Source organism: Cebidichthys violaceus, unplaced genomic scaffold (genome assembly GCF_023349555.1).
Source record: "Cebidichthys violaceus isolate CVI_PGR_0920_01 unplaced genomic scaffold, fCebVio1.0.p SCAF_13, whole genome shotgun sequence".
In the NCBI taxonomy this organism is placed as follows: domain Eukaryota; kingdom Metazoa; phylum Chordata; class Actinopteri; order Perciformes; family Stichaeidae; genus Cebidichthys; species Cebidichthys violaceus.
In genome coordinates this window covers 2,764,334-2,791,630 of record NW_027176296.1, presented here as the reverse complement: position 1 = coordinate 2,791,630, position 27,297 = coordinate 2,764,334, and the positions used below count along the sequence as shown (strand labels likewise).

At 43.5% G+C, this 27,297-nt stretch overlaps 3 protein-coding genes across 4 annotated transcripts; 2 read left to right on the top strand and 1 right to left on the bottom strand.

Moving 5' to 3' along the window:
• Positions 1-709: 709 nt before the first annotated feature.
• Positions 710-7,954, top strand: tmprss9 (transmembrane serine protease 9). 2 transcript variants are annotated; one of them, XM_068707116.1, is made up of 16 exons: positions 710-812; positions 1,027-1,215; positions 1,362-1,489; positions 1,571-1,638; positions 1,730-1,905; positions 2,046-2,090; positions 2,714-2,827; positions 3,017-3,182; positions 3,320-3,594; positions 3,846-3,988; positions 4,515-4,800; positions 5,326-5,439; positions 5,516-5,684; positions 5,771-6,036; positions 6,534-6,670; positions 7,331-7,954. In XM_068707116.1, the coding sequence occupies exons 2-16, from the start codon at positions 1,065-1,067 to the stop codon at positions 7,490-7,492; spliced, it is 2,400 nt and encodes a 799-aa protein (XP_068563217.1). In that variant the 5' UTR covers positions 710-812; positions 1,027-1,064; the 3' UTR covers positions 7,493-7,954. The 2 variants fall into 2 exon arrangements, with proteins under 2 accessions (XP_068563217.1, XP_068563218.1); XM_068707117.1 differs by lacking the exon at positions 710-812 and having other exon boundaries at positions 981-1,215.
• Positions 7,955-8,067: 113 nt separating this feature from the next.
• On the bottom strand, positions 8,068-10,327 carry timm13 (translocase of inner mitochondrial membrane 13 homolog (yeast)). Its single transcript, XM_068707115.1, has 3 exons — positions 10,103-10,327; positions 9,671-9,739; positions 8,068-9,298 (listed from the first exon to the last, which is right to left on the bottom strand). The coding sequence occupies exons 1-3, from the start codon at positions 10,220-10,222 to the stop codon at positions 9,200-9,202; spliced, it is 288 nt and encodes a 95-aa protein (XP_068563216.1). The 5' UTR covers positions 10,223-10,327; the 3' UTR covers positions 8,068-9,199.
• A 3,583-nt stretch (positions 10,328-13,910) lies between these two features.
• On the top strand, positions 13,911-25,673 carry enc3 (ectodermal-neural cortex 3). Its single transcript, XM_068707368.1, has 4 exons — positions 13,911-14,159; positions 15,444-16,478; positions 16,570-17,336; positions 24,118-25,673. Exons 2-3 carry the CDS (start codon positions 15,456-15,458, stop codon positions 17,314-17,316), a joined length of 1,770 nt encoding a protein of 589 aa, XP_068563469.1. The 5' UTR covers positions 13,911-14,159; positions 15,444-15,455; the 3' UTR covers positions 17,317-17,336; positions 24,118-25,673.
• The last annotated feature ends 1,624 nt before the right edge of the window (positions 25,674-27,297 follow it).

Sequence of the window (27,297 nt, the reverse complement as noted above, 5' to 3'; positions counted from 1 at the left end):
TTTGTGAATATAGAATCCAAGTCATTTTAAATAAGGGACTGTTAGTAACTGATATTTATGCCACTTATTAATGCAGGGGTTTTATTACATCCTGAATTAGGGCTCCAAATGTCACGTAACATTTAGATTTGTGAGTGTAAAACATACTTATATCTTAGATTTACGAATGAAAACCTCCTGAACATACCTTTATCTAACTTCACTTCCTCCCTCGTTGTCAAACTAAGTGTAGGTTTAAAAAACTCTCAGTTAAGGCACCTTAGAGAAACTGTAATCCCGGTAAAAAGGACCCTGATACTTGGCCAGCTGTTGTGAAACCGGGACATGCAGCCAGATCTCCAGGAGGCTTCGCTCCTCCTCTGCTGCTCAGGTACTGTGTCAATGGAACGCCGACGGGCAGCGACTAGAGGGAGCACTGAGCTCCCCTGAGGACATATTTAATGCCCGTTTTTTTGTTTGTTTTTTAACTTTGCTTCATTTTGCTTTAATGTGCGTTGCGTAAACGAGTAATATATCTTTATTATCTAGCTAGAGAGATAATGGGAGCTCTGAGGTGACAGGGGAAATGCCTGTGTACATCGGGGTGGAACCGAAGGGATCAATACCGATGGGAGGAGGGTCGGCCGGGGATTTGTAAAGTAAACTGAAAAGGTGAGCTACCTGCGGCACGCCCCGTGGCAGGTGGAACAAAAAGCGGACCTCTCTGTCCTCTCGTTTGTGTTCATCCATCCATGTATCTTTTCTTGTGTGCGCGCCAAGTCATACACTGAGAACTGCGGGAGATCGTGAATGTCAGCGTTCAGAGGAAAGAAGTGAGTGAGTTTACTTCAGTACATAAAGCCTCTATTGTGTAATGCTTCACTCCGTAATAAACCGTGTAGTCACCGTGCGTAATTTGCTTGTGCAGTGAATATTCTCACCGAGTCCATTTATTCGTTGAAATGCTGTTATCTACTAAGAATTAAAAGAGATGTTTTAAATGTTACCGTTTTCCACATCTGAATTGCATTATGATCCTGGATACAGTGCAATGTGAGTTGTGAGGTTGGTGCTGTGAATACAACATGGAGGCGAAGAAGGATGAAGGAGGAGGGCCGTGGTCTTCTTCAGGAGCCTCCTCTGCTTCCTCCAACTCTGCCTCCTGCAGGAGCACCCTCATAGCCTTCCTCTTCTTCTTCCTCCTCATTATTGGGGTCTTTGTAGGTCTGCTTATTGGTGAGTATCACATTCACCACATACTCACATACTTCAATATATATAGGTGAAACATGTTAGGCGCTTTTCAGACTGCTCTGTTGAACACAATATTCTAAACGTACTTGTTCTGTAAGAATGAACCACTTCTACTCTGTCGTTGCCAGCCTACCTGGTGCAGGAGCAGCATAATTTCATGGAGACAGTGGAGCTAAAAGGTCTGAAGTATGATCCAGTGCTGCAGGATGAGAACTCTGGTTTCTCCATAGTACTGACCTCAGTTTTAAAGTCCAAGGTTAGTACAGACTGTCACCATGTTGGGAACCCACTATTTTATCTTAAAAGGTTTTAAGTTTTACATTTTCCCTTCTTACAGATCAAAAATATCTTCACTGCCTCGTCGATATCACATCACTACATTGATTGCAGTGTTGTTGCCTATGGGTGAGTCAAAGCTGAACTGAAGTAGATGACTTAATCCAAGCGAAAAAGTGTCTAAAAGATTAAACAAACAGCATTGTCTGTTTCTTCCCAGTAACATTAATGGTGACGTGATGGGAACATTCAGACTGGTCTTCAGGGTGTCCAAGGTCCAGCAGTATTCAGACAACTTTGTTCAGGACCTGCTGAGAGCAGGGCTCGGCTCAGTAATGCACGGGAAACCGCTGGAGGTGCCAGAATTTGGAGAGATCCACGCTATCGTCTTACTGGGTAGTAAAACTATACTGTCATCAGTCTGTGGTGGATGTGAATGTGTGTAGTAGTGGGAGTAACAAAAATAGGTCACAGCTGTATTATGTCGTGTGTCAGGGCTTCCAAAGTCCTCACTTTGTCTTTCTCCTCATTCCTAGGAGCCAGTGGGAAGTCATTTTATTCTATTGGAGATGAGATGACAGGTGAGTGAATATGTTGACCCATGTTTCCCTTCATTACGTAATTCCAAGGTGTGATTTGGGGGATGAAATTCAGTCCTCGTTCTGTGCAAAAGTGCATTCTTAAGTTTATCTGAAGCCAAAATGAGGCTTCAACAGTCTAAGTAAGTCATATCAAGCAGGTGTCGTCAAAAGTTAGTTTTTAGTAGAAAGTTCCTTCCTTGTGTTGCTGTCCATCCACTGGCAGCAGAAAGCAGGGACACTGAAAGGGGAATTTTGCACTGAAGAACTAAAACTTTGAAATATGCGATTTGAGTAACTCAGACTGCAAAAAGCAGAAATTTGGGGTATATTTTCGTATGTAATGAGGACTGGGAATTCTGTTCTCAATCTCACACAATGGAGTCACGTTAGGAATGGATCTCTTCATGCAGAATGAACAGGAGGAATGAATACAGTGACCAATAAAGCTCTGTACTATTTGACTTAAGCATCACCGTCCTTCCTAAATATTATGTGAAAACAAATTATACTTTATCTAAATTACCAATACAAATATTAATACCAATTATATTCATACTATTTTCACATTTTACCTTATCCTGTAACTCTCATCCTGACATTTTTCTTTCACCTGGGCTCTCCAGCCAGGTGTCCTGACAACACCTTCACTTGTGACAACGGAGAATGTGTCACAAAATTGAATCCAGAGTGTGACTTCGTGCCCGACTGTGCAGACGGATCTGACGAAGCTCGTTGTGGTAAATTACTTGACACTGCTACTGTCCTTTTAAGCCTCGTTATTCAATTCTCTTCTCTCCGTTGTTATTGGTAAACAAGAATAAACTATCCCTTACTGTTATATGTTAGGTTACTGACATACCTGTAGAAAAAATAAAAACGTCACTGCTTCATCTCCATCTTGATTCATCAAACTTTTTTATTCTCAGCCTGTGGTACACGTCCCTCTATGGGGAGTCGTATAGTGGGTGGCGAGGATGCTCGGCAAGGCGAGCTGCCATGGCAGGTCAGTCTGAGACTCTATGGACGCCACACATGTGGAGCCTCCATCGTCAACGAACGCTGGCTGGTCAGTGCGGCACATTGCTTTGAGGGGTACGCATCATTTCCAAGTCACTGAGGAGTTATTTATGAACCTCCCAATCAGTGACATTAACTAAACTTGCCACATCAGCATTAAAAATTTAAGGGACAACCACATTTTTATCTTTTTTTTTTTATCTGTTTTCTAGGAACAAGGACCCCAAAGATTGGACGGCCCTTGTAGGGGCCAGACTAGTGAGCGGGGATGAGTCAGAGTCCACAACAGTTAACATCAAGTCGCTGGTTGTGTCTCCAGACTACAACTCTTTGACCACTGACAGCGATGTTACTGTACTGGAGCTGGATACCCCTCTCACCTTCAACTCTTACATCCAGCCTGTCTGCCTGCCCTCCTCGTCTTATGTGTTTTCCCCCGGACAAAGCTGCGTGGTCTCAGGGTGGGGTGCACTACACCAGTTTAATCGTGAGTCCGCCTGCAGTAGTACACCCCAACACATCAACAAATGAGGGATTTAGAGTGTAAAGGAGCTCTTTTGTTGTTGTTTTTTGATAAGATGATAGTGAGAAACAAATCCTTTATAATGTGGATACAATACCTAAACAGGGCAATTAAGGCATTTGATGTCAGTCAGATGAGAAAATGATTGCAGGACTGCGTGTTGAAGTATGATCAGTATGAGTAATTCTGTCGTCTTGTGCTCTTCTGTCATTCAGCCAAGGTGCCTCCCACACTGCAGAAGGCGGTGGTGAAAATCATTGACTCCAAGGTGTGCAATAAATCATCTGTGTACAGAGGAGCTGTTTCTCACAACATGATGTGTGCCGGATTCCTGCAGGGCAAGGTGGACTCGTGTCAGGTTAGTGCTGCTTTACTTGGTTCACACAAGGTGATTACAATAACACGAGCTATCAACTTACATTTTATTACAATACTTTCTTTTCTCAGGGCAAAGTTTGTATACAGACACTGATCTTGAAACTATATGTAGGGTCAAAACTGCATGTTAACACGGGTCCCACCCTAAAAATAGAAGCCTGAAGGCTGTTGCTATTTTTTTCATCTCATCATAACATGATGTGTGCTGTTAATAACACACAGAGAAAATATGACATTCCTCCCCAGTATATGCTCAATCTAGCTCCCCTTACAGCTCAATTTAAAGAATGTGCATTCTCTTGCATGGATACAACTATGCTTGAACCGCAGTCAATTTATTCATTCATGAAATCATGGAAATTACAGTGCGCATCCTAATCAACGAACACTGATCACCTGACATTAAACTGAACTTAAGTTGAAACAGGAATATAACAAAAATGACACTAACAAGTTTGACTGTTCTCACATCACAGATTCAGAGGTCTTGTTTTTTTTTCCTGCAGGGTGACTCCGGAGGGCCTCTGGTGTGTCAAGGGGCCCCAGGGAGGTTCTTCCTGGCTGGGGTGGTGAGTTGGGGTCGTGGCTGTGCCCTGATCAACAGGCCTGGGGTTTATTCCCGCATCACCAGGCTCCGCAACTGGATTTTAAGCCACACAGATCCCAGCTTGGTCCATGATTACTATCAGTATGTTCCCACTGTGCCTGTTACTGTGCCAGGAGAAAGCTTTTATAAACCGCCAGTACCCAGGACCATAGCCATGGATGTGTTATCTGCACCAACACTGACTGGTAATGTCATGCTGAGAGCAGTTAACTGGTATTTTTCAACCTGGACCTTATTTTCCCATGTTTTGTGTGTTAGCGACTAATGAGCAAAAGGTTAAGCCTGCACACTACTCCATGCCACAATTGTATTGCATTCTGATCCTACCTGGATCTTTGTCAGGTCAAATACGATCGAAACATAGTCAATAAAACTGTGGCATGGAGTAGTGGGCAGGCGTTATCTTTGTCTTTATGATGTCAGTGGCAAAAACAAGTACTTTTAGTGGATGTAAATTGACAGTGAGGAATAGCCCTTAGCGATTATACTGCAGCCTGTTTTGCGGCTGTTGTTTGCGGCATACTCCCTCAATACTGCACCAATTTCAAAAATTGTTGTCCCCAATGGTCACAGAGACACAAAAACTGGAGAAAAAAAAGGTTACACTTTAATGTATTGATCACTCATTCATGTGTTACCAAGAGAAACAAAATGAAGTCAGTCATAAATGTAGTAACACTCATGCCGCTCATGTCCATCATGTCTTCCAGCCTTGAACTGCAGTGAAAACTTCCAGTGTAGCGCCACCTCCTGCATCAGCAAGGTCAACCCAGAGTGTGACGCCATCCCAGATTGCCCCAACCAGGCCGACGAAAGAAACTGTGGTGAGTTCATATGTGTAAAGGAATATGCACATACTGGATTTAAAGAAAATATTTCTGATGCATGTTTTTGTTGCAGACTGCGGCATGCGTCCTGCGCTGGGCTCCCACAGGATCGTGGGTGGAGTAACAGCTCGAAGGGGGGAGTGGCCTTGGATTGGTAGTCTCCAGTTCCAGAGACTGCACCGTTGCGGCGCCACACTCATTCACAGCAAATGGTTACTCACAGCGGCACACTGCTTCAAAAGGTACTGCTGAACCTCAATAATATTTATATCAAAAATAATGGATGAGCCCAGATGGTACTGAGCCTGTCTTCATTTATAACCCCCAGTGACCCTAGCCCTACTAACTGGGCAGTGAGCCTGGGATCTGTGCTGCGCTCTGGGGTAGGAGCCCTGGTCATCCCCATCCAGAGGATCATCATCCACCCAGCCTTCAATGGCACCAACATGCACCATGACATGGCTCTGTTGGAGCTGGCAGTCCCAGCCCCCATGTCCTACACCATCCAGTCTGTATGTCTCCCCTCACCGGTGCACCGCTTCCTCAAGAATACAGAGTGCTACATCACAGGCTGGGGGTCCATGAGGGAAGGAGGTGAGGGATTTAAAATTTGACCGACACCAGGCTCAGTTTCCCAGAAAACAATTGCGTAATGATGTTACGCAAGAAAACATCGGAGGATCAAAAGTTCTACATCAACATGATCGAAAGACTGAATATTTTTTGTACTGAGGCAAGTCCTTACAGCCCCATTATGCCACCACCCTTACAATATGATCAAATATAACATTAAACACTACCAAATGGCCTGCTCACACAGTATTTCTCACTTACCCTTTTGGTATGTAGCCATGCAGATAGCTTCACTTATATCTGCTGAGGTTTTGACTTATCTACCATTGAAACCCCTGCTGCTACACCAGAACAATGGAGGTGAATGGAATTTGATTTGTGGTGCTCACAGTAGTGGAAAAAAAAAAAAAGAAGACATTTTAAGAATGCGACAGAAACTTGTCTTTCTGGAAACGGTGTTGGAATCAGACTTGGTTTTTGTGAAAATGCATTACCCACTAATATCATTTTTGCCACAGGTTCGTTGACCAACCTGCTGCAGAAAGCTGCAGTGAACATCATTGAGCAGGCAGACTGCCAGCAGTCTTATGGAAACGTGCTGACTCCTAACATGATGTGTGCTGGTTACATGGAGGGAGGGAGAGACACCTGTTTGGTAAGTTGCAGGACATTCCACCATGATACCCAAATACCTTTTACACAGTCTGGAAATGGGCCGGACATCTGGGTGGTACAGTCTTGGCCTCATCTGAGCAGTAAGATTGTGGACCAAGACAACATAAGTGCTCTGGGAAATAGGGCCATGGCACCGATAAATCTTTTTACAGTGGATGGTTAACCAGGTCAGAGCAAAGTAAATATTATCCTTTATTCTTTAGAAGTTTCTAGGACTTGTCTTTGGAAAAAAGAAAAAGCATATGAATAATTCACGTTTTTGAAAATATTTGTCAGATATTGTGAAGAAAGCTAAGTGCTGCTTGTTGAGGAACATTGCAACACTTAAGTGAGAGATACTTACCTGATGGGAGAGAGCAGACTCTCTTTCCTAAAAATACAGAGCCCCCCTTTCCACCCGCTTCCTCTCTGTAATCTCCTCATGTAAGGAAACCCACATGCATTCCTGTCTCGGTCAAAGCACCTGGCATCTCAGCAGCGATCCAAGTGACATTCTCTTTATACTTCACTCTTCTGATCCCTCTCTCATCCTTAATTGTTTTATCCTCTTTACATGCTGGAGACTGCATTGCGTTGGTTATTTTAATTTCTAACAAGTTATTAAAAGCCAATCTTTTGTTCTTTTTCCCCTCTCATCCAGGGAGACTCTGGAGGGCCGCTGACCTGCCGCGAGCCCTCTGGCCAGTGGTTCATTGCTGGAGTGACCAGCTGGGGACATGGATGTGGGCGAAGTGGTTTTCCGGGGGTTTACACTCGTATTACGTCCGTCAGGAAATGGATATCTACATACCTGCCTTTCTGAAGAAGCAACAAAAGAAGCTGAAACCACAAAAAGACGACAAAGCACGTGGATTTTTTTGATACATCTTCTCCAGAAAACTGTACTGTAAAAGGACCAAAGTCATGCTAAAAGCCACACATGCATAGTTTCCACAGTATTGATCTTAGGTGCTGTTTGTAATACTGTGCAGTTATCTGAACTGGGACCATCCTCTTTCATAATGTACTGAAGAAATAAGGAGAATACTCAACTGGATTGTGGACATTTTGATCGCACATGCATGATTTAAAGTATTTATTTCAGTTATTTATTTTCCTGACCGGTAAACTTACTGTACATGTTTTTTTTTTCATTTTGTGTGGGGCTCCAAATATGTGGTTAATTTATGGATACATTTCCATGTCTTTTTAAAAAAATCTATTCTAAGAGTCTAAGTGTAATACGTGTTACTGAAAGGTGGGTTTTCTGGGAAATATATAGTTCTGTATGAAGAAAGTGGTACTGGAATCAGCTTTAATAGAATGTTGACTTACATTTGATAAACCTATGGTGATGTTTCATTGGCATACACTCTTTTTGATGAAACAAGAGAGGACTCTGATAAACAAGATTTATTGATTTTTCATGAAAACCATTCACACACTGCAAATAATTTTCACAGGCTTTTGTGGCTCCTACATCATTTCAGCAGGATAGGGGGGGAAATGTGTGCTTCCCAGATATCTGACAAGGTGTGCACATACAGATGAGAAAGGTTCAGTACCCGGCGTACAGCAAGGCAGACCCTGCTGAAACAAGCCCACTACTGTGGAGGGCGGCAGATAGAGTGACAACTAGAAAACAGATCAGACAAAACAGTTTTGTTCTCCAGGCGTACTTTGATATAGGACTGTTTGGAGGCTTGTGAATGTCAGGTTCACGGTTATGAAAACACCAAGTTTATCCTGAAGTCTTCCTCTTGATTTTAAGTAGGTCTTTTAGTGTAAAAGCATGTTAAATAAAGCCTGTGTTGTCCCTTAAGGGCTTCACTTGTGCAGCTTATTATCTATGGCAAAAATGTTAAGTCTTTCTCTGAGCATAAACACAATGAAAACAATTGGTAACAGATATGCCAATAGTATTTTATGAGAAATTGTGGTTACAGAGACATTAGTCCTGTTTACAGTTATTATACAGCTTCTTAAACACAAGAAACATTCAACCTTAATTTAAAGGCAGGGAGGTTTCAGTGTTTCTATTGAAGCCACATTATTAAGTAAACAGATACTGCGATAATTACTCCAAATTTCTTTGGACACTTCGCCAGTCTATCACAGGGCCAGCAAGTACTTAATCACACTTAGGTTCATTCCAACAGGCATTTAGAGTTTCCAATTCTCGTGACCTATATGTCTTTAAACATGCAGGTGTAAATTGCAGCTTTTAACAATGCATGATTACTTGTTAACCAGAAGATAAATTATTCATAACATAAAAACACAAATAATCAAACTTTGTTTCTTAACTGATCCTCGGACCAAAATGAAAATGTCCGCAGAGACTTTTGTTATGGCTAAGGTCCACAGGCTCCACTTGCCTGTCTGTCTGTCTGTCTGTAAGGTATTGGTATGACAATGGTGTGCTGCTGCTGCCACGACACACCTGTGCACGGCCTCCAGTGGAAACACTGTACTCCTCACTGTAAGCAGCAGCCCGACGAAGGGAAAGGAAGAATGACGAGAGGGATGTTCACATACGAGCTCTTTCCTTCTGTAATCTGGAGTTGTATGTTCGGGACACGGTGTTCCAGGCATCCATATACCGGTCCATACACATGGCAATACATTTCTGTGAGGACAAAGGCAGTTATAGAGACACAATTCAAGATGTTTTCTAAAGACTGCAACTAACAATTATTTTCATTATAAACCATTCTGCAAATTACTTTGTCGATTAATCATTTGGTCTATAATGTATTAAAAGCTGGTGAAAAATGCCCAGTACAGGACTTAAGTTGACACATTCAAATTGCTTGTTATGTCAGTCCAGACAGTCCAAAACTCAAAGACAGTCCCTTCACATTCATAGAAATCCCAGAAAGGTAGCAAATCTTCACATGAGATTACCATAGATGACCAAATTGATTAGATTTTCTGCCAATTGAATCGTCTTTACAACTCTTTGTGTATCATAAACTGCTCATTGTGGCCCAGCGCATACCTGTTCAGAGTTGTCCAGCGTGCTCCCAGGTTTACCTATGCACTTCTTGAAGCATTTGTCTGTCATTCTCTGAAACAGAAAGAGAAAAACGTTATTCACGTTATTACGAACAGCTGAACTGCAGTTACAACAGCAGTCCCCCAACGTCCTCCGCTGTGCATCTGGTAACGTTAGGTGAAAACACTCAATTCATCTGGTTGAAAGTCACATCTGGTTAAAGAGTCAAGGTTTTTGGACGTTAACGTTACATCAAGACAACAGCATTTCAATGACTACTGTTTCCATAAGTCATATCATGTTCATTATTATACAACAGTGTGAGAGCATTAACAAAAGGTGCTTCCCCTAATTGATTTACTGCCACATAACTTAGTAAGTTAGATCAGTTTGAGGTTAGCCTTGCTAGCTTAGCAGCTGTGTCCATTGATTTACCTGCAGCAGCTCCTGAGCGTTAGCCACTGCGATCTGGACTTTGACCTGCTCCATGATCGTACCGGTGTCCACTTTACCACCCGATCCACCTGCTGAGAAGTCTGAACCGAACCCGTCCATTTCCACCGGAGTCACTACCAAAACTGTAGCTGAATCGGTCTTCTGTAAATGCACGTGTGGACAGCTACTGGTAGGTTCGGCTAACGATAGTTTTCGATGCCCTTGACAGCAACGGAAGACTGCAAACGTCACTTCCGGAAAGGGGACCTCGACATGGGAAAATGTGTTTTTGGTGAGCCGACAATATCGAGTTACGGTGGAAAAAATCTACCGCTACCAAACATGTTTTGTATTTCATATTATACACATATTAACAACACTGTACTTAGGAAACACAGGCTGTTGTCAGAACACGCATATCCGCATCCCATCCCTCCAAACGACACACGTGCATGCACACACGCGTGTTTGCCGCGCGGTGGAGGTATAGGCCTACTCGCCTGAATCACACAGTCGAAAATTTTAATGGGGAGAATTAGACTCATGGATTTTACATGTTTTGCTTTTTAATACAATATCAGCCCTCTGTTTACAGGTAAATGGTTAGATTGATCACTAATTATAACAGAATTATATACTTCTTAAAACAAACATGCAATGTTAAAATGTTTTCAGGTTTCAAGTTATTAGTTGTCATTGGCAATGATATTGTTTGATCTCAGGCTCCCTCCAACAATACTATTACAAAATGTTTAGAAATAAAATCAAGCAAGTAAAAATGAAAATCCAATACATAAGATAGTCCAGATGTTAAATAAAGGAATACAAATACAACATTAATACAAATATATAAAATAATATAATATATTAGTGATAGACAGGTGTATGGTAATAAAAAAGAATCAAGCTGTAATGAAAACAGGCTGTGCAGTGAATGAGAAGACATATACAGAGATGTATACAGAGATGTATACAGGTAATAAAACAGTGAGTATATAAAGATAATGTGATACATTTTCTTGTTTGTTTTGGCTAAAACTAAATTTGGGAATCAATTGTGAGAGGAAATTTTAATTTAGAAAACATCACAACAGCTATGTATCTCATCCTGATCCTCCACAGCAGGCTGTATTATAAATGTAATTATAATAAAACATGTATAATATATGCTTCCACAGTGTGTGATTACATTCAGGATATTTGATACATTGAGTTTATCCATTTCATAATTTTATTGCATTAATGTTCAGTCAATCATTCCAAGGTAGTTATTGTAATATTTCTGGGCCAACTTGTCCCTGGGTAAATATATTTACTTCAAACTAAAACTATGTGGAAAGCAGGAGCCAACAACATAAATAGAAAGTCATAAGAACCTCTGCATTGTTTGGTGTTGAGGCCCGGGCTTGAGGATGACCCCGTCTACGAGGACCCCTCTCCTTATGTTTCAGACGGGATGACCTCACTGAGAAGACCACCTGCCTTGAGTGAACAAACATGTAGTACAGTGAGTCTGCAGGCAACAATGGAGTGACGGTTACTGTCACTGTCAACAGACACTGTGTGAGTGGCTTGTTGCAATGCTGGGGGCATTGAGGAATAATTGCGGGGGGTCTGATTAGTGGCGTGCCTGCCTAAGAGTAATTAATGACCAGTTGCACAATGCTAGCACCCAAGCACATGCAAACACACACACACACACACACACACATATGTCCTCAGACCAGTTTGGCGTCGAGCCACACTGGGCTCAATGGGGGGAAGGGAGGGTTGGGTTAAAGTGCAGCAAAATGAATTAACCCTAGATTACAATCATGAGTTCATTAATCTAATCTTCTTAAATTCTTAATCCCCTTTAGGCACACTTGTGTGTATGAAAGCATTTAGCCCAGCCAGCTACAAGGGAGGCTTCAACAAGCACCGGCAACAATGGTAACGAGAATGTGAAATACCTACGAATGTTTATAGTGTCAAACTGTTGTTACACAACACTGTAGGTTGTTATTACAAGGCTTTCAAGTGTATGAAAAAAAGATGATTTGATGATATGAGTAGCAGACAAATTTGAATCCCTTTTGAGGAAACAATAGGAAATAACGGATGAAAGGAAATTATGACTAAAAACCACACACATATGCACACAAACTCAGACAGTCGAGAAACAGCAGCTTTTAATCTTCAAAAGCAGCTGTTGACTGACATTCAGAGGGAGCGAGAGGAAGAGAAACCTGAGCAGTGTGGCATTGACTCTGGCCGAGGTGTTGGAGATCAGTCAGCTCGGTGCACGAACAGTCTTCACCCGTCAGTCAGTTTAGAGAGGGAGTAACTGTCCCCAGAGCCTCTATTGCTTAAAAAAAAAATGAGATCCCGAATATTAAAACTACCACTGATCTGTTTGAAGTCTGTCTGTGGTATCCAATTTTTTTTAATTTCTGACTATCATCCTTTTTTTCTTTGTTGACTTCCACGCAGCTTTTTTCACAGCAGGCCTGAGCATGAAAAGCACAGGTGCAGCAAATAACATAAATTCTGTTCCATTTAAGTGTCCCGGTAAGACAAAAGGCTCAGCATTCACAATAGCAGGGCCCTGGACCTGGCACACCTAAATGGAATCCAGCCATTATTAATGACATTAATTACATCTGCAGACATGTTGGGACATAGCAACAAGTCTAGCACAAGAAAAGACACTTAATGCTTGAATCTGTTCTGTACTTGGATACTAGTCACTTTTATCTTTTACATAAATACATAGAAAATACAGAGAGAGAGAGAGAGAGAGAGAGAGAGAGATACTCCTCTTTTCCCAAACTTATACTTCAAAATCGTCACACTATTGCTTCAGGGTACCATGTTTTAAGGAGCCCATGTATGTGAAGGCTGACTTGCTCATTCTTGACTGGCCCGATTCTTGTCCCGAATAGCTCATGAGTACTTAAATCCTTCAGAAAATGCAAGGAATTCGGCTGGAGAAACGATCTCATGGCTCTCAGAGGAACTTTAACCTGCCATCATATGATCATTAAGACTGTTGGTTATGTGGAACTGGCAAACAGGGCAGGGACTGTGCTTTGGTGCTAGAGCAGAGACGCTTATAATATTCCTGATGACTAAATTTTTGGTATTCATATCTGATGGAAATACTATAAGAATACTCTCGGTTTCAGAGGTAGCTACAACAGAGGACATGATAGCAGGTTTCAGAAGGTTATTTCAATTTCATGAAAAGGGGGGGGGGTGTAATTAAGCAAAAAAATGGCATGCATGGTGGTTATTTTAAAACTGATCCTGGTCTTTTAGGCCAACAAAATTATAAATACACCAAGGCTTCAGTATTTCTCCCCTAAATGTAATTCCTAGCAGTTTGGAGAAGCCAATTAGGCCTCCATGTTTGGCAATTGCATGTTACAGAAATAATGAACAAATAATCAAATCATTAAAAAATAATTTAGACAGATTCCTTTATTATATTATTTATACATATTTGTCGTGTCTTGATGTTGTTGAAAGGTAATGTACAAATACATGAGATTTTCCTTTGGTGCTTCTCCCCTGAGTACTTCTGAGTCAAAGTGAGAAACATAGCAGGCAGGTAGGTGAAACACACAGGCAGGTGTTTCTTGTGTTCTTTAAGCAGCGCTATTCTGCAATAATGCTGTGCATTGACCCTGAAGTTGGATGGAGAATAAAGACAGCTTATTGCTGCAGCGCCTCCGCCCATTGGACGATGTGAGGAGGAGTAGGAGGAGCCAGGCTGAACACCACGGCTGCTCTGCTCTTTCTCTCCGCTTTGCTCGTTGCTCTCCTGCAGGCTGCGTGGCTTCCCGAGAACAATCCTAAACTGCGAACTTTTTTAACGTTGTCTATTTGCGTGTTTACACTCGAAGCTTGCGACGCAGACAAATGGCTCAACCGTTTCCCAACCCTTTAGGATACGATACAGTTTTAAAATCGGAATGCGGGTTTCTCTAAATTGTGGCACAACTTCAAACAAATCAACGACGGCACAAGTTTGAACCGAGATAAAGGGATCTGGATCAGCTCTGCCCCCATCAAGGTAAGCATCAGACGGCTAATTTTCCCTAAAGCATCGATCACTAACATACCGTGCGTCTTTGATATTTCTGCAACTTCTGAAATGTGAGTAGTTTTAGTCACAGTGTGTAGCGGCTCCTTTGATGTTGGCTGATTGTAGCAGCCTGGGTGTTTGCAGGCTAACTTGGGAGGAAAGTTGAGCGCATGCTGAAGCGCTGACCGCAGTTTCACATTTACTGCACAAAACGAATTGGATTTCACGCTGAGTCCCTCCGCGGAAGTCCACAGTCCCCCTTTCAGTGGGAGTGAATAGCCGACTTCAATTTATCTGCTGTGAAACAATGGAGGCTTCAAAGCGGAAGATATTTATCTGGTCGTTTTCAAGTTATGTCTTGAAAAACGACTTTATTAACCTACTGTTCCATAATTATTACAACGTGGTTATTATATAATTGTATTAATTAGAAATGAAATATAACTCTTGGCATGCAATGAAGTTAATCTTCTCTTAAATTCCGCATACACTTGATGTAATGGCTGCAGGCCTGTCTGAATCCACCACAGTTTTCATCTGTTGCACTGCGGTTGCATAATGTCATCCTTCAAGGAGCTGGACTGAGGTGTCACATCTTATGTGGGCTTGAAAGCTTAGGCACCATCTGATGTGTGAAACAGCTGGAGAATAGAACAAGCTGGAAGGAATTGATTGGCTCTCCCTTTTGTTTGGAGGTGACTCACAGCCCTGAAATGTTTATAGGGGTGGAAAGATGTGATGTGATATAGGGCAACACGCCCAGGTGTTGTTTCTTTAACTATCATAAATTATGGAAAGGAAGGTTAAATTAAAAGCCAGTTAATGTGGCTAATTTGTTTGAGAATTGAGTATTGACACTGCTGTGTGTTTTACAGTGTAAATCTCTGTGTATACACACACACACACGCACACACACACACACACACACACACACACACACACACACACACACACACACACACACAGTGGACTTGTGTGGGAGTGCTCCTTATCTGATTTTCTTTCATATTTGAAGGTTGAAGTTTATTTCCGCACCGCACACTGATATGAGTATTTTATTTCTGAACAACCCATTCACCCGCTGTTGGCACAGTGAGTTTTGTTTGATCACAGAATGGGAGGAGTGTTTATGGTAGTGTTCACATAAAAAGGAGGGCGCAAGCCCTGATAAAATCTCTTCTTCCTGTCCAAACGATTGAATTAAACAAACATAAAGGAATGGTTGTTGCCCCTTGTACTTATATTTTTTTCATACTCTATTTCCTCTTCCAGGTCCAAGTCAAGATGTCTGTCAGTAACCACGAAAACAGAAAGTCTCGCTCTAGTTCCGGCTCCATGAATATCCAACTCTTCCACAAGACGACCCACGCCGACAGCCTGTTGACGCAGCTCAACCTGTTACGCAAACGAAAAGTCTTCACAGATGTCGTCCTAAAGGCCGGAAACCGATCCTTCCCTTGCCACCGGGCCGTCCTGGCCTCCTGTAGCCGATACTTTGAGGCCATGTTCAGCGGCGGGCTCAGGGAGAGTCGCGACGCCGAAGTCAACTTCCACGACTCCCTCCATCCAGAGGTGCTTGAGCTCCTGCTCGACTACGCCTACTCGGCTCGAATCATCATCAACGAGGAAAATGCGGAGTCGCTCCTGGAAGCCGGCGACATGCTTCAGTTTCACGACATCAGGGACGCTGCGGCAGAGTTTCTAGAGAAGAACCTCCACCAGTCAAACTGTCTGGGGATGATGCTGCTGTCAGACGCCCATCAGTGCCAGAGACTGTACGAGCTGTCGTGGAGGATGTGCCTGGCAGACTTCGCTACGCTCTTCAGGACTGAGGACTTCCTCAGCCTGCCCAGAGACAAAGTCCAGGAGCTGATCCTCAGCGAGGAACTGGAGGTGGAGGACGAGAGCCTGGTGTACGAGGCTGTTATCGACTGGGTCAAGGCCGACATGGAGCACAGGCACAGCGAGCTGCCCGAGCTGCTGCGTTGTGTCCGTCTGGCGCTGCTCCCTGAAACATACCTGCTGAAGAACGTTGCTTCAGAGGAGATGGTGATGTGCCATAAGGTGGGACGGGAGATTGTCGAGGACGCGGTGCGGTGCAAAATGAGGATCCTCCAGAATGACGGTATTGTAACGGGCTTCTGCGCCAGGCCGAGGAAAGTTAGCCAGGCCCTGCTGCTGCTGGGAGGACAGACCTTCATGTGTGATAAAATCTACATGATCGACAACAAGACCAAGGAGATCACCCCCAAGACAGACATCCCCAGCCCCAGGAAAGAATGCAGCGCATGTGCTATTGGTTGCAAGGTATGTATATGATCTATGCTTGATTACGTGCGTTTTAATGTACTGCTATGTAGAAGTTCACAAAAATATGACTTCTCTCCATGTGTCTCAGGTTTATGTTACCGGTGGACGTGGCTCTGAAAACGGGGCCTCCAAAGATGTCTGGGTCTACGACACGTTACACGACGAGTGGTCCAAAGCTTCACCTATGCTGGTGGCCAGGTTCGGACATGGGGCTGCGGAGCTCGACCACATGCTGTACGTTGTGGGAGGTCACACTTCTCTTGCAGGATCGTTCCCCGCATCTCCGTCCGTGTCCCTCAAACAGGTGGAACAGTACGACCCTCAGACCAATAAATGGACGCTGGTGGCTCCGCTCAGAGAGGGGGTGAGCAACGCTGCCGTTGTCGGTGCCAAAAACAAACTCTTTGCCTTCGGGGGCACCAGCGTGAACAGAGACAAATACCCCAAGGTGCAGTGCTTTGACCCTTTGCAGAACCGGTGGTCTGTGCCGGCCGCCTGTCCGCAGCTGTGGCGCTACACGGCAGCGGCTGTGGTCGGCAACCATGTCGTGGTGATCGGTGGCGACACGGAATTCTCTGCCAGCTCCGCTTACCGGTTCAACAGCGAGACGTACCAGTGGTCAAAGTTTGGCGACGTGACGGCCAAGCGGATCAGCTGTCACGCGGTGGCGTCAGGGAACAGACTGTATGTGGTTGGGGGTTACTTTGGGGCTCAGAGGTGTAAAACACTTGACTGTTACGATCCCTCGTCGGACTCTTGGGACAGCGTGACCAGTGTGCCCTACTCACTCATTCCCACTGCCTTCGTCAGCACATGGAAGTACCTCTCAGCATAGAGAGGAACGCACTCTTTGAGGTGAGTAATTGTAGTTTCCTTAAACTGACACAAACAAACACAATGTCAATTATATGTGCTATTCATAGTGTCTCTTTTACTGTCGGATGATAAAGTGGAACTCACTTTGTGGACGCAAAACTATCTTCAGATAATTCCCACAACATGCTTACGTAACGGAGGTAAATGTCGGTTTGAACTGGACGAGGCCGGTTTAAAAGCCCCTCGCTGTTTTCAGGGTTGCCAGTGGTTACAGTTACACATTATCTAGCTGCTGCGACGGCTGGGTGTTGGATAAACACGGCGCAGTCCTGGTTTGGAGAGCAGAAGGAATGTCAGCAGTGCTGGTAATTACAGAGCGAGAGCTACAGCACAAGACCTCTGTCACTGACGGGAGCGAGGTGGAGCGGCAGGGATCAGGTCTGTGCTTAGTGGGCCGAGGGCTCTGCTCCTAGCAGGAGTCAGTACCTGAACAGGTGTGGCTTATAAAAGGTGATGGGACACATGGTGTTTGACATATGGAGGGCTAAGAGCCAGAGGAGCACAAGGAGCCTTCGGTGAGCTTTAGATAAGAGCCTGAACATACCGTATGTGTGATACACCACTCTTTTACATCATTGAAAAACCTAAAATAAATAATAGTTCCCCCCCCCCCATAAACACACAGTGATACAAGCCTACCTTTTTTCCTTTCTCAAAGTGCTTTAAAGGACAAAAAGGAAGTACCACATGTGCTGACAGACGCCAGGGCAATCTGTTCTGCTTAAAAGTAATAAAGAAAAGTCTGAGGAATTCAGGAGGGGCTAGTGGGGATAAGAAGGAAAGGATACATCTCAAGGTTATAAAAATATGATTGACTGAGATGTAACATACCACATCAGTGAAGAATCGCTCGGCCTCATCTGCCTGAAGGGATGACAGGTGGCAGTTTTCACAGCTTCCTGTGAGATAAGAGATGATGCATTTTTCCCGAGGTGTTTTTTTTTTAGTTTTTCATACAAGGTGAGAATGGAGGGATGGAGGGGCCGGCAGAGGAAACAAGAAGAGGCTGTACAGTGATGCTCAGAAGGTTTTGCAGGTGGCTTACATGTGCCTGGTGGTGGTACAGCTAGTTTTAAGTTTCATGACAACGTGAGGCCTGTCCTGTGATCTTATTTTAGCACTGTTGCAATCAATGTAAAACGGTCCATTGCTGCAGTAGTCGTTGGGTTTGCTTTTTAAAAAGCCCAGACTACGCTGCGTCTTTGAAATGTTGTTTTTTTGTGGTTTTATTTTTATTGGAGGCTTTATTACGCTGACTACGTCCACAGAGCTTTTAATGTATTATTTTGTGCTATAAGTTCAATGGTTTAATGTAGCCCATTTGTAATAAAGCTCCACTTTGTCATCTATGCAATGTTTACATTTATTCACTTATTTTTTTTTTTTGCAGAAGGTTGATGCCATCCTTTCATTTGTCTGTTCATTATAAGGCGGTTTGCCAGTAAGCTGGACTGGAAACAGGGGGAGCGGCTAGACTGTCTCTGTCCGACTGAAACAAAATCCACCAGCCTAGTTGTTGTTTTCAGTCTTTCAGTATTCATATGTACTAATATGATTTACCAGACTGGTAAAGCATGTATTACAATGCCTCCTCAACAGTTGAAGGTTAAGTTTAAAGTCTTTCAAGGGATTCTGTCACTGACGTAAACAGGAATGCTGTAGTGCTGAAGTAAGTAGCATGCAGAGTGAGGCTGATTGCTCCTTTTCTGTGACTAAAGTTTGGATAAATCATACTCCTCTGTACTGCGAAACAACTTTCTGTCAGGAGTACGGGAAGTGACTCTGAACAAGCTCCTTTTATGCTGCCAAGAACTTTTGAAAGTAAAGCTGAGCGGAAGCAGAGAGCTTATGTGTGACTTGTGTCTACAGTAAACAGCTGGATACGATGGAGCTGGGGGCTTAGCCTTATGAGGCTGCTGGTATGGACCGCTAGCCAAGGTTTTTTGGCCGGGATGGAGACAGACAGGCTGGCTATGAAAGATCAAGGCACAGCATCTTTATGAACTCTTGCAGTTACGGTAGCTACCATCCCGCTGCCGGCTGCTTTTCTGTTTTAATTACAGCAGACATGGAAAATGCTCCGATTTCCAGCCTGTGAAGACGGCGTCCTACCCCTGACGCTGGTCCACTCCCACTTACCCGAGACACGGGGGCTTGTGAGGAGAAGTGAAGTGGAAAAGAAATGTAGGGAGCAACAAAGTGACACAGAGCAGGATGCACACACACACACACACACACACACACACACACACACACACACACACACACATATATAGAGAGAGGAAGATGAAGTGGAGAGCGAGTAAGACCAGGAGGAGCAAAGCTATATTTTGCACCATTTGGCAGCCGAGACTAACGCCTGCCTAAAAATACTTTGCACCCGAGGTTGTCAACTTTCAGCTGGGTCAGAGAGAAAAATAATAGTGTGTGCGTGTGCGTGTGCGTGTGCGTGTGCGTGCGTGTGCGTGTGTGTGTGTGTGTTCTTTTCATGTTTACGATGGGGCTGAAAACCACGAGTCAGCTGTTCAAGTATTCACTAGTAGTATTGTGAGTTTTTACACAGTTGTGAAACCACTGGTTTTCCACTCGTAGTACTCTTGTCTTTGTCTCTCTCTCTCACACACACACACACACACACACACACACACACACACACACACACATTGCTGGCATTGCCTGTCCTTTAAAAAGCCAGCCATCCTTACTCTAATTTGGGAGGAATGAAGGTGTGGCCTGCATTCCCATTAGTAAAGATTTGTTAATGTTGCCTTGTGGTCGAGGCCGTGCAGTTGTCCTGGCCGTTTGCATGGCCTGGATGGGATTACCAGCGTTTTTGTCACCACGTTCTGCTGTAGTTTGTGCATTTCCACCAGATGTGAGTAACCACAGACTCCAAGGCCAAGCCAGAACCCACTGTTTGATGGAAAAGTATGTGTAAATGTTAAAGCATTATGGTTCGTGTTTGTTATGGTCCAGGCAGGAGAAGTAAGCAACCCTTAAAGGCTAAAAACAAGAAGACTTGAATACAGTTTTAGTGTAATATATGACTACTGCCTGCCTTTACAGTTACCTGTGAGGCTTTAATTAGTATATTCAGCGCGTGTTTTGGAAACAGAGTAGCGTCGTAGTGTAATCTGGTCAGTTGTTGTACCAGACTACAGCCAGACGAGATGTAACCAGAGATCCCTGCACAATGTTCAGGACAATCTCTCTCTCTCTCCTTTAAACCACTGAACCATAACGACCCCAGACATGACTGCTATCTACACTTGAACCTTTTGTTTCCCTAGCCCCCCCCCCCCCCCCCCCCCCCCCCCCTCTTCCTCCCTTTTTTTTTCTTCTCTCCAGCCCTCCCTCCTCATCACCCCTCTCCGCTCCTAAAACCCATAGACATAAGCAGCGTTCTCTTTTTAACGGCTTCAAGCCCTTATGAGGTGGGCCCGGCTCTGTGTGATGGGGTACACCTGGAGAGGTCAGGGGCCACCGAGCGAGTCCTTGGCGGGCTCTCTGCTTCCCCAGACAGCTGCTGTAAAATGGAAAGGTCACGGTGGGATCAGGGAGGAGGAGTGCAGAGGCCCCAGTCACTCAATACTAATGTTTTATTAATGCCTTGCTGTGAGGGCCACCAGGAACACAAGCTGAATGAGGCTTTTATTGTGGCATCTGTGTACAACAACGATTCCCCCCCCCCCCCCCCTCAGACACACACAGTCAGAGTCAGCACGTGCACACACACTTTGTCTTCAGTCTCTTGAGTAATCAATCTGCCACATTACAGCCCTCGGCGTGGCTGCTTAAATTTGCATAAACCTAATGGAGTTTTTATTGGTCTTTTCGCCATGCTGCGAGTAACAAAAAGGAAAAGGGAAAAAGATGCTTAAAATGGCTGAATAATCACCCAGACTAATTTGATTACGCCCTTAAAAAGAGGCGAGCTGTCATATAGTTACAGGGGCCTCTTCAGTAAGCCAGCTGGGATGGGACACAGTGTGTCTGCCTGGTAATTAATCTGAATTACGTAATATTTGCTGAAGTATTACTGAAGTGGCGTGTATTCAGTCACAGAGACGCTCTTTGTTCTAAGTTCTTAAACTAGAGTTTCTGCAAGGATTCATCAAGACTTAATACACTTTGCAGCTGTACCAAGACACTCTGAGCTCAACCCGGAGTCCTTTATCCGTCCCTGAAAACAATGCAAACTCATGTAAATGAAGTCCCTGTGATTCATACGTTAGTCAATACAGTGCAATTCTTTGTGGTCATTAGTAAACATGGCACAGGCCCTGTGGACACAAGGGACAAATAAAGAAAAAGGACTCAGCTTTGGTGTGGTGCATCGTGGGTAATTGGGCCCCTGGAAGACGCAGATGGAGCCCAAGATGCACTAAAGCTAAAACTGATGGCAATGAATGTCAGTGATGGGTGTTCATTTGATAAATGTGACCTAGTCTTGTGGTTTGTGCGCTGTGTCAACCAGACAGTGTGTCATTTATGAGTCATAGAAAAGCTTGAGATTTGGTAATTGTTTTCTTTTGTCAAACTCAATCTGGCATCATTCCCATGTGGAGGAGAAAGATAAGTGAGAGGAGCAGACAGACTGAGTCAGGTTTAACCTCAGAGTGCCACATCCAATCACTTCATATAGTTCCAGCCCATCTGTTTGGTTTGCTGAAGGGCACATGGACTCCCCCCGTCCCTCACAGCGTCACACTGCGGTTCCTGCAGTGGACCGGACCAAAGACACACACACACGGGGGCATCTGGGTACTTTCTGGGTTACAGTTATTAACCTGGCCACCTGTTGGCACTCCAGACATCTTACTCCCTGTTGGCAGAAGGAAGTCAGATCTGTGAAGGTTGATTCCGTTGTTGCACAGTGGGAGTCTGAAAGTTTGTCAGGATGAGCTTGTCCACATAAACAGTTGGGGTTTGAAATGTGTGTAAAAAGTGAACCGTGTGGCCACTGAAGCTCAGTGTTGAGTAGAATCGACCTTGACATGACAGGTAATAATAACGCAACTGTGAGGCAGTCTGGAGCTCATTTCTGGTGACAGCGGGACCCTTGTTGTGAGCGGCGGAGGGAGCTGAAGTTTGATGATGCGAGACGGGGATGGTGTTTTTTGATGAATGTACTGATGATGACAGACACAACCTTTGTGGGTCAGAGTGTATCTCGATGGAATACAATCTTTTGGGTTGTTCAGTAATGCAGAAGAAATTAAAGTAAAATCCAACAGTGTTTTTGATCTGTATGATATTTACTTTTCTATTATGTGCGTTGGTCTGCTGGTGTCTTGAACATGAATGCAGCAAGAGAGAGCCCCCTCGCTTAGGTAGAACTAGAGGACTAAATATAAAGCTGCAGCTTTCATCAAGCAGTGATGTTGGAGCGTTGAGCAGAGCGGCGGAGTATTTAAGATTCAGAGTCATGCCCTTCATCATCTGCACTTCAGAGAGATTAGAACACCAGCAGCAGAACTTAAGAAGTGCATGCAGTGACCCATGCCCATGGTCACACAGAGAGAGCAGCAATGGAAACTTTCATTAGGCCTGCAGTCGCATGTGATACAGTAAGTGCTGCTACTGCGGCTGTACTTTGATCAGGAAGGGTGAGCTGAGAAACTGGCTGACTCCAGTGTCTTCCATGTTGACTTCCCTATGACATCACGTGTATTGTTCTTTGCGCATGCGGGTCAATTCAGGACCGTGATCAGTTCACACTGAGCAATAAATCCAAATTGAGCACTAATGCTTGCTAAATAAACTTTTTTTTATTTGCATTTTTGTTGTCTAGTACGTGAATTTTAGCATTCAGGTTTATTACAAAAGGTAGTTTGGAGTGGTAACGTACAGAAAGTTTAAATGTAGTTTTGCTTCTTACTCTATAGCTTGTTTGAAAAAAGATGTTCTGCTTTTCTGCTGTAATTCCAGTGGTGCAGTTCTCTGGCTGTGTCCCACTGTTACGCTTCAGGCCATCTATTCACAACAATAACAGATGCATATGGATCAGTTGAGGCTTCAGTAGTATCAGCCGGCTTTGTCAGCCATGGAAATGAGAACTCATTAGGTTATCTAAACAAGCCCCCAGCAGAGCACGCCTGTAACTGCCTTCCTCCTAGAATAGAGAGCGCACACACACTAAACCTTCATCTGCTCCGGCAGACCTGAGTTATTATCACAGATATGCAAATTGGAAGTTAACATTTCTCTCCAACCCCGACATATATCCAGTGGAACATTCCCTCATAACAGCAGGGGAGGAAGATTAGATGCTGAAACATCTGAGGTTGCAAAGAAAGGCCATCGAATTCTCAAAGTTGTATTTTCGGTCGATAATGTAGTAAAAATTGTGCTTCACCATAAGAAAGCCTCTTACAGTATGAATTCTATCCAGATAAAGCAGATGAGCAGATGTTTTCTGAATCTGTGTGTAGTCCAGAGAAGCTTATCCTTACAGCGTGGGGTCTCCTCCACGGCCACCCTCCGATATTTATTACCTAGCGACATAAATGGCTTGAGCAGCTTAATCCCACATGCCAAGAGGACTTTAGTTAAATAACGCCCCGTCCTGAGGCATTATTAACGCTATGTGGGTAAGCCTGATAAAATGGCATGGTGATAAGCTGATGTGTAGTACGGAGGACCGCAGTCCCTGCATTCCTGAGAATGTCCAGGCCGGCCCTCGTGTCATATGGTCGGTCCTCATACAGCAGCGTTCACAGGACCTGAACGTTAATCTCCTTCTTGTCTCTTTCCCCAGATAAGCAGCAGTGTCTGGTATGCAGGCGTGTTTCCTCGCTTCACTGTCTGGCACGGAGGAAGAGGAAGAGTCTGTGCAGTCCTGCTGCGGCTCCATCCAGCCTGATTCACATTCATCTTCAGCTGCAGAGAAGTGAAGGCCCGAGTCCTAGAGACAGCCCAGAGACTGGAAGTCTGCGGCCTCTTTCCACCTGATCTGTTTACTCGTTCTTCTTGTGTAACTTTCCCATGTAACCACTAGCCTGAGCTGGACTCGTTGCCATGTTTACTAAAGGGAGCTCACAAACTCTATCTAACATGCAAAGCACAGCCAGGAAGCAGAGCGATAGTATAGATGTGTGCTCTGGGATTTCCAAACCTTTCTTTTTTCCACCTCCTGGGGCGAATCTGCTGCAGTGACTGTATGGGCCCTGCACTGCTCAACTGACTCACTCCATCATTTAATATGTGTTTAACAGGCTAAGGACGTATTAGTGTCTCTCACTGACATGTTTTACAGTGAACTGAAACAGAAAGTCAGATGGTCCTTTGTTGTGGTTTCTCTCCCCTCCAGTCACTAGGCGATTACTCAGGTGTAATGTATTTGGACTGCTGATAGACTGAATTAGACCTTTGCCATGCCAGGCGTATGGAGAAGGAGAGAAGACATTTGGGGAAGTGTATGATTTTGTGCACAGAAACAATCTTCCTGTCTTTTATTTTTAGCCTTTGGACTCGGGCTTCCCTCAATTTTGGTAAGCTAAATTTGTATCATCGTCCTCGACTTAAAATACATGCTCGCAAGAGAGAATGTGGCCCATTACGGCCGAAGAAGATACTTTTCTGTTTCAAGATGTTATTTCAAACTATGATTTTGTCATTTTGTTGTGTATTTTGTGTCTCAGGGTTTTGTTTTGTTTGGCCTGTATTTGTTCAAGGTAAGGTAACTTCTAACTTCTTCGAACACATCTGCTAACGTCTTCTTTTTTTGTGAATGTACTATTTAGTGAGAAACAGTTTTACAGAAATCTCTTATTTTTTGAATACATTCTTACATTGTTTTGTCAAGTGTAAATGTATGATTACGTTTAATAGCAGTGGTCGTATTTATACATATATATATTGCCAAAACCTGAATGGCTAATCTTTATGCCATTCTGGATTTAAATAACAAAAGCTAAGTGTGTCCAAAGTAGTTAAATACCTTCTAGTTAAGCTATAATGTTTTCTTTTTATATTTCAGGATCTTTAATGGAAGTCTTTTGTGTTTATAGTTTGTATATTTGCTTTGTAATGAATTTGTAGAAGCCTTTGATTTGCACATTTTGTACAACGGAAACTCTTAATGGTCTTAATTTTGTATCTTTGTCTTAACCCAGCTTGGGTAGTGTGAATAATCAGTGTTTTTGTAGCAAATTATCAAGTTGTTTCTCTTTGAACAATCTTCATTTGCTGTGTGCAAGTCTGCAGTTTTCCAATATATCAAATACACTGATATATTAAGCTATTACTGATAAACCATCTGTTACTCCATGTTCTACAGCTCACCCCTCAACAATAAATATCTTGTTAAAAAACTGTTTTCTGTTGTTTTTCCTCTTGTTTTCCATGGAATGATGGGAATTCAGCAGCTGTGCCATTAAAACAGCGTGGGCAGCCGTATAATCACACAGGTACTCTTAACGTGCCTGGAATAGTTTCCAAACGCAGGTTAGGAGTGGTTTTGGTATTTACCAGGAACACCCGTCTCCTTCCTGTTGTCTGTGTGTGCACTTAAGATCCAGCGAGATGAACAGTCCATTCTCTGTCTCTCTTTATAACCCCCCAACCTCCCCCTTGTCGAAGCGATATCACACATTCTAGTTATGTGGTATGTGAAGAGCATGCCTCTGCTCACATGCAGAGGTGGAAGAAGTACTCAGATCTTGTAGTTGAGTACAAGTAGCAATACCACATATAGAAGTACTCATATAAGTAAAAGTCATGCATTCAAATTTTTGCTTTGAATACTGCCAGTCATTATTGGAGTATTATTATTGATGCATTCATGTGTACATCCCTTAAATGTTGAAGCTGGTGAAGATGGGGCTAATTTTAATAACTTTGTATATTGCTGGGTAGCTTGTGAATAGAGTAGAAATATACTCAAGCAAAGTACAAGTACTTTAAAATTGCACTTAAGAACAGTACTTCAGTAAATGTATTGTGTTACTTTCCCCCACTGCTCTCGTGTACGATGTGCGCACACATTGAAAAATGTGCTGCTCAGCGTTAGACAGGTGATGTTTGTCCATAGCCTTCATTCTGCAGCGGCCAGCTTTATGTGAGAAAGCGGTGCAGTCCAGATTGGGCATTAGGTGGGAAGAAGTCTGGTTGGCACATTTGTACAGACTGGCAGGGAGGAGAACCAGAGAGGAATGTACCCACATTCAGGTTCAGGGAGGTGGCTCTCAATGTGCTGCCCTGCAGGCTTGAAGTTTGAAGATGTTTGTGACGTCTGAGCTACTGAGCTGTGGCGTTTAAACAATCCACCTCCTCTTCGAAATGAGACATTGCTTGATGTTTTTCTTCCTCTATTTGTTTCAAAGTAAAGGCTTGTCAGAGCATCTGTCTCTTAGAAGACCTGGTAACAGATGATATAAACACCAAGTGGAGACAACTTTAAATCTCGGAGGAAGTGGGTATAGGTGAATTAATGCTTTACAAATCAATGTGGATATAAATCCTAAATTATCACAAAAATAACCCGTGGCATGATCTTTCCGAAGGAGCAGCTCGAATCACCTCTCACGTGAACTGAGGCCTTACACATTTCATAAATCTGTTTAGGTCTGAGCAAAGTTTTTACTGTTTTTCAAAGCTTACATTTTTTGTTAATTAAAGTCTGTTAAATTGGCCCATACCACAAGGACTCTAAAGTACTGCTATTAATGGTAGTGTAGTGATGTTAATATGGTTAAAAACGTGCTTCTGACAACACTTAGACCTGTTGTTTTTGAGAATATGTTTCATTGCTGTTTGTGTAGAAATACATTTTTCACTGTCCTTCAGTTCTTCCTTTCTTCTTCCTCCATTTCCACATGCCATGTGTTTTAGACTGTGAGAGGGAAATGAAATGCTGGAGAGAGACACGAGGTAAACAGCCCACCGAATGTTTTGCAAGCTGTTTACAAGTTGTGCTCTAAATGATTTGATTATCAAA

Excerpts from the sequence above, each read along its gene's own strand:
- tmprss9 (XM_068707116.1), top strand. The coding sequence starts at position 1,065 with ATGGAGGCGAAGAAGGATGAAGGAGGAGGGCCGTGGTCTTCTTCAGGA. Across the intron at positions 3,595-3,845 it reads TGCACTACACCAGTTTAATC|CCAAGGTGCCTCCCACACTG; the intron begins GTGAGTCCGCCT and ends TCTGTCATTCAG. Across the intron at positions 5,440-5,515 it reads GGCCGACGAAAGAAACTGTG|ACTGCGGCATGCGTCCTGCG; the intron begins GTGAGTTCATAT and ends TTTTTGTTGCAG.
- timm13 (XM_068707115.1), bottom strand. The coding sequence starts at position 10,222 with ATGGACGGGTTCGGTTCAGACTTCTCAGCAGGTGGATCGGGTGGTAAA. Across the intron at positions 9,740-10,102 it reads ACGCTCAGGAGCTGCTGCAG|AGAATGACAGACAAATGCTT; the intron begins GTAAATCAATGG and ends TTTCTGTTTCAG. Across the intron at positions 9,299-9,670 it reads CGCTGGACAACTCTGAACAG|AAATGTATTGCCATGTGTAT; the intron begins GTATGCGCTGGG and ends TTGTCCTCACAG.
- enc3 (XM_068707368.1), top strand. The coding sequence starts at position 15,456 with ATGTCTGTCAGTAACCACGAAAACAGAAAGTCTCGCTCTAGTTCCGGC. Across the intron at positions 16,479-16,569 it reads CATGTGCTATTGGTTGCAAG|GTTTATGTTACCGGTGGACG; the intron begins GTATGTATATGA and ends CATGTGTCTCAG.